At 36.4% G+C, this 12,500-nt stretch overlaps 1 protein-coding gene across 1 annotated transcript in view; it reads right to left on the reverse strand.

The window, feature by feature from the left end:
- LOC143022263 (innexin inx2-like) overlaps positions 1-12,500 on the reverse strand; it is a 40,037-nt gene that overhangs the window by 21,228 nt on the left and 6,309 nt on the right. Inside the window, exon 2 of the mRNA XM_076180403.1 lies at positions 7,341-7,535. Coding sequence (XP_076036518.1) covers positions 7,341-7,406 — 66 coding nt within the window. The 5' untranslated portion in view covers positions 7,407-7,535. The remainder of the gene's footprint in view (positions 1-7,340; positions 7,536-12,500) is intronic.

Below are 12,500 nucleotides of genomic sequence, written 5' to 3' on the forward strand. Positions count from 1 at the left end.
AAGAATAAGAAAACGTTTGTGCACACGATTGACATTTATTTTTTGTAAGAATTTAATTAGAATACTCGAACATTTCCTTTCAGGCCCATTGATTTTCTTTGCCTCATACTACCACTTATCTAAATATGTTGAAGATCCATGATAATAAAAGAATCACAAATGTACTGACATGCTACCGAATAGAATAGACGATGGGATGATACAAGATGCAGTTTACTTTTTTGAAATAACAATTCTGTTGATATCTAGGGTAGTCAAGCGAGCACAGAAGAAGTCTCGTGATTAAACCTCAAACAGAAGTTCGGATTCTGAGTCGTTGTTCGTTGTTTGGAGGACTAGGGATGGGGCTTGAAGATTGAATGTGTTGCTGCAAAGACCCATATGTAATCCTTATTTGAGGATCAGTATTAATGATTCGAATCTCACCGAAGAATTTGTCACCTAAATTCAATTCGCTGCTGTTATTAAGCGTATATAGTGATATTCATATCAAGCTAATTATATAATACAATAGCAATAACATATAACTCCAACATGCTGCTGTTTCGACATCTGCACCCTAAAACTATACCGCGGTAGCGGCGTCTGCTCTATCACCTCGTACGTCTTTGACAAACGCCACTAGCATCACCCTCCAAACGGGACCAGATTAGATCGGTACCTTAAAAATCAAATGAGAAGGTTTTCAAAGAGGTGGGGAATATTTGCTAGGCTTAGTCACTTTTTGATCAAATAATGCAAAAACAAATCCTAATTATTACGCAATGTGATAAAAAGGCCAATCAAAATATCGGTAGCAGACGAACTTTCTTTCGCCGATCTTCGGCTGTTCTCGTAAAGATGTGACGTCAACTTCGCTGTTTACATTCTGGTGCATCCATATGCGTGCACTATAAAATGCCATTCCGCGCTGTCAACTTGATCAGTGATCTGTCATATTTCGTGTGTTAGCAAGGTTTTATCAAGCATTTAATCCGAATATGGTTTATTGTGTTGGCCAAAATTGCAACAGTGATTCGACGAAACATTCTGCTGCAGAAAGACTTCATTTTCATTCTTTTCCGAAAAATCCTGTTCGCAAAAAGGACTGGATCATTCGGTGCAGATGGCACGAGTCATGGAAGCTTAGACTGAAAGCGAAACTCTGTTCGAAACATTTCGAAAAAAAAACAGTACACTCAGGACCCTGGCCTTGCCGAGTCACTAGGAATTAGCATGAATCCCATTCTAAAAGAAGATGCAACACCGACAATTTTTTCATCGACAAGACCCTATGTTCAGCAAACAAACGTCATCGAAGGAGCACTGCTGTTGAAAAGAGACAACGCCTGGAGGTAGGTGTATCAGTCTATATCATGTGTATAGGTAGGCCTGTGGCATCTACGCTGTCACTGACAACCGTTAACAAGCATGGTTAAGCTTGACTAATGATTTTTGGGCTAGACCTAAACAGATTAGGGGTACAGTCATGACATAGGCTAGCTAAGCCTGTAGATTCATCAATATGATCACCCCACTTCACCAGGGTAACAGGCATGACCATGATGACAGGGACCTCCATAATAGGCCTATGACCACGTCTTGTAAATTGAAATCAACCAAATTGAATTTTGTTTTTTTATAATCAAATAAATGGAATCCCCCCCACCACCACCACCCCAGCAGGGTGCAGGTACCAATACCAGCGAAATTGAGATGGAATGTGAAAGTGACCTTGGTGACAGTGACAGGCATATGATTGATGGCTTCCCTCCCCTCGCAGCAACCACTACCTTTGGCAGATAGTTTTATAAACATGTTTGTGAGTATCTTATACTAGTCTTCCTCTCCCATTCAGTCAAATTATTTCAATATTCTCTTTGCTACATAGGCCTATTTCATTGTACCTTATCACAGATAAAAACAATTTGTAATTCATGAATTCTTGAAACTTTTGCCTGTAAATATGAAGCTTGGCATCCAAATCCGATAAATCTTCTTCACTCGATGTGAAGTCACTTTTGTATCGCTGGCCATGTCCAAGAATGTAAATAACAACCCTTACGTCATCAGTTGCCCTAGCGTTGGAAAACGTAACTGCGACATTGAAAAGTTCGTCTGCTATCAGGCACTTTTAAGATTATGCTATTTGGATAAAATCAAGACTATAGAATGCTAGAAACATGCATTTTAGGGTTCTAACTTCTTCTAAGTTATATTTTCATACATGAAATAACAAAAAATAAAGAAATCGAATACTTTCTCAGTTGACCTTTAAGCGATGAGTTCACCAGTCAAAAACGGTCCCCGAGCAAAAACTGTCTTGGACGATGAACCAGAAGATAGTGTTATCATAGGAAAATTCATTAATACGACATCAGTTAAAGAAATTCTGTGGAAGATCTCCAAAAAGAAGGAAAATATATTGTTTTCCCGGAGTCAAAATAGATGACATCACGAATGCCATCGTAGTATTCAATGATGATGAAAAAACTGACTTAGTTTACATAGTGGATGTAGCTATGAATGGCATCATGAACACGAACTCGGAAGAACTTATGAATAAATGCAAACGTATGATTAATTATCTAAAGACAAAGCGTAGGAAGATAATGATATTCGGCACTCTCCCTCGCAACACGGTTCTCAACACAAATAACCGTTTAAGGTCCTTGTGCTCAGATGAAAATATCGAGTTTGTAGATTTGTGGGATCATTTATACGACCAACAAACATTTTTAATCGAGACGGGCTCCACCTTAATCTGCTCGCCTAACTAGACCCCTTAAAGATGCACTGGGGGCATATCGGGCAAAAAACCGAAAGCTGAGGGGACCTCGACCCCCATCGTACATACATATACCAAGGCTTTTTCCCCCTTTCAAGGGAAGTAGCCAAAAAGAAAAAGGCATAAAATCATTCCCACCCATTCCATCCCTAAATACACTCCACTCCCCTCCACCCTCCCTCTTATCTTAGCACCTCCTGGATGACGGGTCATCCCTGCACCTTGTCCACTGCCCTGGGTCAGAGGCAGTGTCGCAAGTCACAGCACATCCACAGCAAGGCCGCTTCATTAAATCGGCGACCCCCCCATCGTAGAAAATAGAAATCAGGTATCCACTCAAAGTCAGCAATTAAAAGTCTGTCTAGTCAGTACACGTAGCTTGCAAAACAAATTCCAAGATCTTTTTGCTCTTACTTTTCTCGAAGACTGTTACATTGTTGCATTGCTTGGATAAACACTGAAAATTGAGATTTCTTAGCGGAATATAGTATAAAAGGGTATTCGATATTCAGTAATGAACGGCCACAGAGAGTATGTAGTGGTATACTTCTTTATGTAAAATCACGCCTACAAACACAGGAAATTTACTGAACCGCATATAAGGAACGTTGATACATACGTACAAATTAGCTCAGCGTCCGAGAAATTTATTCTTGATCTTGTTTATGGACCACCAGCCCAAAACCAAAATATTGACAATGAACTATATGAGTAGATTTTAGATATATGCAACGAGAACGAAGCTACTATTATTGGATATTTCAACTTACCAGTGACTGTATGGGGAGGAGCGTTAAATTCGCACACCGGTCATGGGCTCTACTCAGATATCTTGGAAAAGTCCCTGCATCAACACATTCGCGAGCCAACGCGTGGGCAGAATGTTCTCGATATTGTTCTTTCCACCAAGTAACGGATGTAAATGTTGGACCGAAATTCAGCACCAGTGAACCACAGTATCCTCACATTCCACATCGATTGTAGCATCGAGCTGCAAAGCAAAAGCTTCGAAAAGGTACCAAACTTCCAGAAAGCAAACTTAGACAAATCAAGAAGTACACTTGGAAACACCGACTAATCAGAAATTTACAAAATCCAGGATGTTGAACAAACTTGGGATATATTCTCTAATATACTCAAGAAAACAGTTGAGGAATATATTCCAATGCACGATAGACATCCATTAAGCAATGCCAAGCCTAAATGGTGGAATGTTGATATAGAAAATATTCTGTTAGCCAAGAAATATGCGTATAGGAGATACAAATCAACACATAGCCGAGTATATAGATTATATAGTACGCAAGATGTCGTCGAGAATCCAAAAGGCTCATCAAAATCAGTAGGAAATCACAATGGCAGTATATTGCCTCTAGATGCAGAGAAAACCCTAATGAATTTTTCATATATATCAGGGGGGAAAAGAACTCAAGAACACCATTGGTCCACTCCAATCAGCAGGGGGAGGGGGAATAGTAACAAACGAGAGTGCAATGGCAGACATCCTAAATTATTATTTTGTGTCTGTGTTCACTAATGAGGAAGTTAAAGAAGTAATCTGCAAGTCCTTCAGTGTAATTTTTGAATTATAATTATAATCTGGAAGAGTTGTACAAGAGTGGAAAGTAGCAAATGTTGTGCCATTGTTCAAAAGGGTGACAAATCCAATCCTGGTAGCTATTGGCCTATTAGCCTTGCATCAGTTATTTGTAAACTAATGGAGTATATCCTAAGAGACGAAATTATTAAATTCTTGGAGGAAAACAATAGTATTAAAAACTCGGTTTCTGTAATGAGCGCTCGTGTCTGACATCCCTTCTCGACTTCTTGCATGATATTTACGGAATGTACGAAGAAGGGAGAGCAGTTGACGTTATATATCTCGACTTCCAAAAAGCTTTCGATAAAGTCCCCCATAGGAGGTTACTAAGTAAACTAGAATCCCATGGTATAGTAGGTCATATTCACCGATGGATTTCTGAATGGCTGTCTGGTCGTAAGCAACGTGTTGTTCTGAATGGAAAATGCTCAGGCTGGCATTGTGTAACAAGTGGAGTGCCTCAGGGCTCTGTGCTAGATCCTGTACTCTTTCTGATATACATTAATGACCTGGATGAAAATATAAAGTGTACATTATTAAAATTTGTGGATGATACCAAAATTGCAAATAAGATAATATCCATAACACAGCAACAAAAACTACAAAATTATTTTAACACTTTATGTGAATGGGCCAAAAATCCCTATATGTTTTTCAATATAGATAAATGTAAAGTACTTCATATTGGTAATAGTAATGTCCAGGCCAACTACACGATGAATGGTGTACAACTAGCAAGTGTAGAACAAGAGAAAGACCTTGGTGTTGTGATCTCAAATGATCTCAAACCAAGCAAACAGTGCTCGGAGGTCATTAAAACTGCAAATAAATTAATTGGATTTATAGGTAGAGCTTTTGAGTTTAGAACTGAAGAAATTATTCTTAATCTTTACAGTGCCCTAGTCAGACCTAACCTAGAATACTGTGTACAGTGCTGGTCTCCATATTACAAGAAGGATATACAGAAGTTAGAAAGAGTGCAGCGTAGAGTAATAAAGATCAACCCTAGATTGCGGAACAATTCATACGAAGAGCGCTTAAGAGAACTAAATTTCTTTAGTCTCTCGAAACGCAGAATGAGGGGTGATCTAATTGAGGTCTTCAAAATTGACAAAGGAATTGAAAACATGGATGTGAAGAAATATTTCAAAATTGACACCTCCAACGCAACTAGGAATAATTGATGCAAGATTGTAGGAAAACTATTTCAAACAAACATGGTAAAATAATCTTTCTTCAATCACGTTGTCAATATATGGAATGGTCTACCATCTAACTTCATTGGTTGCTCCAATGTAGAGGTATTCAAAAAACGACTCGATATATACTTAGCTACAAATCCCCGACTAGAATTAGTTATTTCAAGATAGGTTTAAAAAAAAAGTATTAGTGATAGGTTAAGTACCGGAACAGCCTTATAAGGATCAATAGGTCTGCTGCTGTTCGTTTGTTCATGTAACTCCATGTAACTACTCTAGGGCAAAAGAAAATGTGACCCCTTTCTTCAGTGGAAGTGACTTTTTTTTTCTTTCTTTCTTTTTTCTTCTTCTTCCATAAACACTTCCTCACCTTTCTCATCCGACGCCTGGTAGGATAATCCCTGTCACCTAGCGGGCCTCATCCCAACGATTTTTCTCCATCCCTCTCTATTTTGATATCTTTCTTCTTGTTCCACCATTTACAGCTATTCACCTCTTCTTTCCAGCGCTTCCCTCCACACCGTCAACCCATCTCTTTCTGGGTCTGCCAATTGGTCTTCTTGTGTTAGGCTTCCATGTCAGTGCTTGCCTTGGCAGCTTCTCTTGGTCCATCTCATTACAGACCCGTACCACCTAAGTCTATTTGTTTCTATGATTTCTATAACATCTGTTATTCCAAGTTCCTCCCTTATTTCCGTATTTCTAAATTTGTCCATTTTCGTCACCCCTTTTATACTTCTAAGCACTTTCATCTCCACTGCTCCTAATTTTTACTTCGTTTTAGTTGTAGGTGACCATGCTTCTGATCCATATAATAGAATTAGTTGGAGTATCGTACTATACACTATGATTTTGTATTTAACCGGTATATTTTTGTCCTTAATAAGTGGGCATAATGCACCGAGGTTTTTGTTAAATTTGTTGATTTTTAAATAGTTTCAATTTCTTATTTGTTTTCCTCATCCAGTTTGACCCCCCAAATACTTAAGATTTGTGACCTGCCTCAGCCCTTCATTTCCAATACTTATATTTAGTTGTTTATTTTCTCTACTGATGCCCATTACTTCTGTTTTACTGACATTAATTTTCACTCCTTTTCAGTCATCACTATATTTCACCTAGCTATTGCTTCCTGCAGCTCACATTCAGTGTTACATATTATTGCAATATCATCCGCGTAAGTGAGAGTATCTCTGTCGTTGTTTTCATTAATTTCCTTCATACATCTATCCATAAATATTATGAATAACGATGGTGATAAAACACCTCCTTATCGTACTCCTGTCATGACTGCAAACCAATCTGTATCGTGATCTCTAAGCTTAACCTTACTCTCTCATTTATCATATCTACTTTCTATTGCTCTGATTAAGTTTGTGGAGATTCCATATTCACTATGCTGAAGTGCACCCCTTAATTCCCTTATGGGTACACGATCAAATGCATTTTCCATATCAATAAACACTGTGTTTTCTTCCAAATCCCATTCTCAGTTCTTTTCAAAAATGACCTTTACTATGAAAATAATATCTATTGTGCTTCTACCAGGTTTGAATCCATATTGCCACTTTGTCCTTAAACACTAAATAATAAAATTTATCAAGCATAAAGAAAAACATACCTTTATTGCTGAAATGCTATAATAACCATACTCTGTTTAGAAGCAAAAAATTAGATATACAGAATAAAAATAAAAAAGAAGCTTCTGTTTAGAAACCCAACGCTACACGTATTGGATGAGTCAGTATAGTAGAAATAGATACTCGATACTCACTCGAGTAATAGATTTCAGCGGGATGGACTTTTCAAGGCCTTTGAAAAGAGAGTTTAGTTTTGACATGGCGGCTTTCTTGGAGGTCTTCTAGTACTCTCTGGGATCCTTTCAAGCACAACCGTGACCCTCGCAGCACAAGAGATTGAGGAAAGTTTTCCTTTCTAATTATTGGTCTTCAGGGGAAATAGTCCGCACCTGAAAAAGGAAGGTATAGTAATAATTTGTTGTGATTCAGCGACTCTATGGTGTATGTATGTATGTATATATATATATATATATATATATATATATATATATATATATATAGATATATATAGATATATTCATTAGAAAGTTTTAGAGATATGATACTGGGATATCCAATCAGAGTATGGACTGATCATACAGCTATTCAGAACTTATTTAAGCATAAGAATCTTAGGGGCAGACTCGCTAGATGGTTTGCGATACTTCAGTGCTATGAAGTTAAATTTGAATATATTCCGGGTAAAAAGAATGTTGCGGCAGATGCACTTTCTAGAAATATTAGCCAACCAATGACAGGGTTGATTAATTTTGTTTGTAGTATAGAAGAGTTAGTAACTTTAGATGAGGAAATGCTAATAAGAGAACAGAGGGATGATAAGACATGTGATTCATTAGTCAAGTACTTGATGAACCCAAGAGGAGATCCTCCAAAACTACCAAAGGGGTATAAGATAGAGGAATTTCATTTGACTAATGGACTTTTGTATAGAAAATCAGTTGTAAGCGGGAAAGATATTTCTAGAGGTCCAGTAAATCAGTTGGTAATACCACAAACTCTTGTAAAAGAGATATTGAAGTTACTTCATGATAGTGATTGTAGCTCACATCCAGGAAAGGATAAAACTTATAGACAAGCACAACTTAAATACTTTTGGCCAGGTATGAAGAAAGATATATATAATTATATTGAAAATTGTTTGAAATGTGTTAAGGTGAAAGGAAATACTCCAAAACCTGCTCCTATACTTACCTATCCCATTCCACAGAAACCTTGGGAAAGAGTTCACATAGATACATTAGTATTACCTATGTCTGAGAATGGATATAAATATGTATTTGTTACCATTGATTATTTAAAAAAAAAATTGTATTTTGCAACCCATTCCAAATAAGAAAGCTGAAAATATTGCTTCAGTAATCTATGATCAGATAATCTGTAATTTCACTACACCTAAGATCTTAGTTTCAGATAATGGAACTGAATTTAATAACAAAATCTTGGGAAAATTATGTAGTTTATTTAAGATAAAGAAAGTTAACATCTTAGTGAATCATCCACAAAGTAATGGAGTTGTAGAGAGGTTAAATAAGAAAATTATTACATGTCTTGGAAGCATGATAAGTCCTCATAGTATAACTTAGGATACTTGGATTCCTTATGTTAAATGTACTCTTAACAACCAAATTTATATAGCAACAGGTGAAACACCTCATTTTATTATTTTTGGGGAAGACAAAACTCTTACATATAAAATATTGACTGCAGAGCAGAAACCTGTGTATAATGTAGATGATTATATCTCGAATAGGATAAATACTTTCCAAAGTATTCACCAAAGAGTTAGGGAACATATGCAGGAGTATTCACAAGAGATGAAAAAGCAACAACACAAAATAGCACATAAACTAGAATTGAAAATAGGAGATTTAGTCATGGTCAAACTACATTCACCCTATAATAAACTTTCACCAAGGTACTCAGGTCCATATAGGGTAATTGATTCTGCAGGTGGAAATAAATTTAAACTAGTCCATTTAGAAAACAAGGAAGAATTGATAGGCCATTTAGATGATATGAAGAAAGTTAGGTTGCAGATCTATGAAGATGATTGTTGTGATACCCTATGTATCAATTTTAATGAACCAGAAGAGTATAGAGAATATTATGATAATATTCTTTGTGAATTGAATATTAATCTTGATGCATTTTATAGATGAAGACTGCAATATTCATTTGTCTATGCTTGGTGAGTGCCCTGGACTGGAATCCAATTTGTCCTGGAGCATTGGTACAACATCAAGGTAACCTAATATTGGTAGACAAGCTTATAAGGGTAGTTCTTGATTACAAGAATATAACAATAATTAAAGATAATGTTGACTCCTTAAGAGTGAAGTTGAAATTGTTAAAAGAGAGCATTTCCAGTAACTTAAAAATAAGATAAAGGAGATAGAACATAAACTTGATGTCATAGATTCAAATTTCAAAAGAAATGGTAGACAAAAGAGTAATATGTTAGGAGCTCTTGCTGGATTGGGAGTATCCAATTTTGCCTTCCTTGCTGATTTAAAAATTTCTATGAATAAATTGAATGAGAAGGTTGCAAAAATTTATAATTTACAAACAAGTGTGAAGACCATTGAGGAAATGATCTCTGAAATTACAGATAACTTAGAGAATCTCAGTTTAAAATAAAGTGAACAGGAGCATACAATGCAATTTTTTCTTATTACTCAATACTATGCATTTGAAATTATCTGAGGTGCATGTTAAGTTGGAATCTTTTGTGCAAGATTTAGTTCTAGCAAATTCTGGTCAAGTAACATCTTCTCTTCTCCCAATACCTCAACTTATAAATATAATTAATTCAGCAAAGAAGGATTGGAACTTTGAACCTTTCTTTGATGAAGCTAATGTGGCATTCTATTACCCTTTATTAAATGGCTACTTGAATATCTCTTCAGTGATTATAGAAATTCCCTTCTCTTCTAATCTGAGGTTCAACCTATTTAAGTTGATACCCTTCCCTGTAAAGGTAAATGGTTCATTATATGAAGTGGATTGTCCAGTTGTAAATCCATTCAACTACATCCTTTCTGTAGACAACCTAAAGGAAAACATGATCTCTAATGATAAATTAAATTATTGTGAAATAGTTAATAAGAATCTTTATCTTAGCCATTCTTCTCTTTTTGTGTTTCGTGAAGCTTTGAAAAACTCTTGTGAAGCTTCTCTGGTTAGAAATGTGTCTGTGATGAATAATTGTCATTACAAGAAAATTTTGGTAGACCAGAATTCTCATAGTAACATACAAGGATTCCATTATCTATTTTCCCTAATAAGACCAAAATTTCCATAAATTGGAATTGGTTGAAGGTCTTATCTCAGTTGTTAATACCTGTGAATTACATGGAAGTCCTATTTCCACTATTGCTAATACCCTTAATACCATGCATTTAACTGAAGATTCATATATTTCCACCTTCAACTTCACATTGCCTGAAAACTCTCCCCCTTTGAAAATTAAGAGAAGATCATTGTCAAGATCTCCTTCAAATGATTATTCTACCAGTTATATAGTTATTCTTGGTGTTCTTTTTTCTTCAATATTATTGTCTGCACTGATTTCAATTGTTGTATTCAGGAGATTGACTCTGTTAGACCCCATTAGCCATGTATCTGCCTGAATTATTATTGTGCATTTTGGAGGGCTGCTTATTTCTTTGATATATATGTTTGATATGTTTTACTAATGCCATTTTACCAGTTTATGTAAAGGTAGACTAACTTCTTATATATATGATGATTTCCAATTATATACTAGCGAGCCCTGTACGAGGGTAGTAGATATCATTGGTCGGGACGACCAAGGGTAGCTGCCGAGCCCTGTAAGAGGCCGGTAGATAGAGGTAGACATTTAGGTAGATCGAGGGGTAGGTGAAACGAATGTAAATTTTATATTAGGTTGTTATGATACAATGGCCGACTGCAAGTTGCAGAATTGCAGAGAGTTGCATATTCCAGCTTACCGTCTGATATTTGTAAATATAGATTAGGATATCGAGAGGTGCTGATGTGACTGAATGTAAACACAGAGCTCGTTCTGCTTGCGACAAATTGCTTGCGTAAACAAGAATTCTAGTGACAGTATAACAGTCTTTCTGATTGGAGAAAAGGGTGGAGGAGGAGAAAAATTATTGGTGCATGGAGGTAAAGTCACGCCCTAAAAGGGTGGCACTTATTTGTAACGTTCAAAGCTATTGGATGAATTAAATAGTGACGTCGGAGCAGAGGCAGCTTGGTGGTATGTAAGAGGATCCTTGGGGGAGTCTCTTGGTGTAATTGGAAGAACCAAGTGTATTATTTAGAAGAAAATAAGACGAGAAAACTATACCTCCATTTTAATTCAACCCATCAAGAAACTTAACTTTGATAATAGAAGATTTGGTGGAAACATACTTAAGAAAAGGAGAAGGCATAGGGCCTACGGAATAATAACACAAATGACTAAGTGTTAGTGGCAGCGAAGCTAATATATATATATATATATATATATATATATATATATATATATATATATATATATATATATATATATATATATATATATAGATACGTATATAGATACACTGTGTGTGTGTGTGTGTGTGTGTGTGTGTGTGTGTGTGTGTGTGTGTGTGTGTGTGTGTGTGTGTGTGTGTGTGTGTGTGTGTGTGTGTTAGTGTGTGTGTGTGTGTGTGTGTGTGTGTGTGTGTGTGTGTGTGTGTATGCACGTATGTATATATGCATGCACGAATGTATGCATGTATGAATGTTTGTAGGTATGCATGTATGTATGTATGTATGTATGTATGTATGTATGTATGTATGTATGTATGTATGTATGTATGTATGTATGTATGTATGTATGTATGTATGTATGTATGTATGTATGTATGTATGTATGTATGTATGTATGTGGGCACGTATGTATTTATGTATATTAATTTATTCATTCTGTATGAAAGCGAGTATGGGTGTTTGTTTTGGCGACAAACTGGATTCAGTGAAATAGAGAATACGTATAGGCTGCCGTGTGGCAGGGCCAGGTCGAGCATCAAGACCAGCATTTCCAGTTCCGCCGGAAACACACTCCGTCGCTCGACCCACTGCAGGGATAGTCATTAATTTAATCTGATAATGAGTAATTCCTTACGTGTGAGATAGCAAGTGATTCGAGGAAGTACGAGGAGAGGAGGAGAAGGCTTGTCCAACTACAAGGCAAACAAAATCTTTTCTATTGTAGAGACAAAGAAATAAAAATGCCAGTGGAGTACGAGTCTTGGTTAATTTTGAGATTCCTTGTAGTGATGGGGTATTTTCAAGCCCCCAAGCGGGATTAAATGTTGTGCCTGTTGCGTGGGTGCCCTTGA

The sequence above is a fragment of the Oratosquilla oratoria genome, chromosome 44 (genome assembly GCF_046742065.1).
Source record: "Oratosquilla oratoria isolate Oo_2021 chromosome 44, ASM4674206v1, whole genome shotgun sequence".
Classification (NCBI taxonomy): Eukaryota; Metazoa; Arthropoda; class Malacostraca; order Stomatopoda; family Squillidae; genus Oratosquilla; species Oratosquilla oratoria.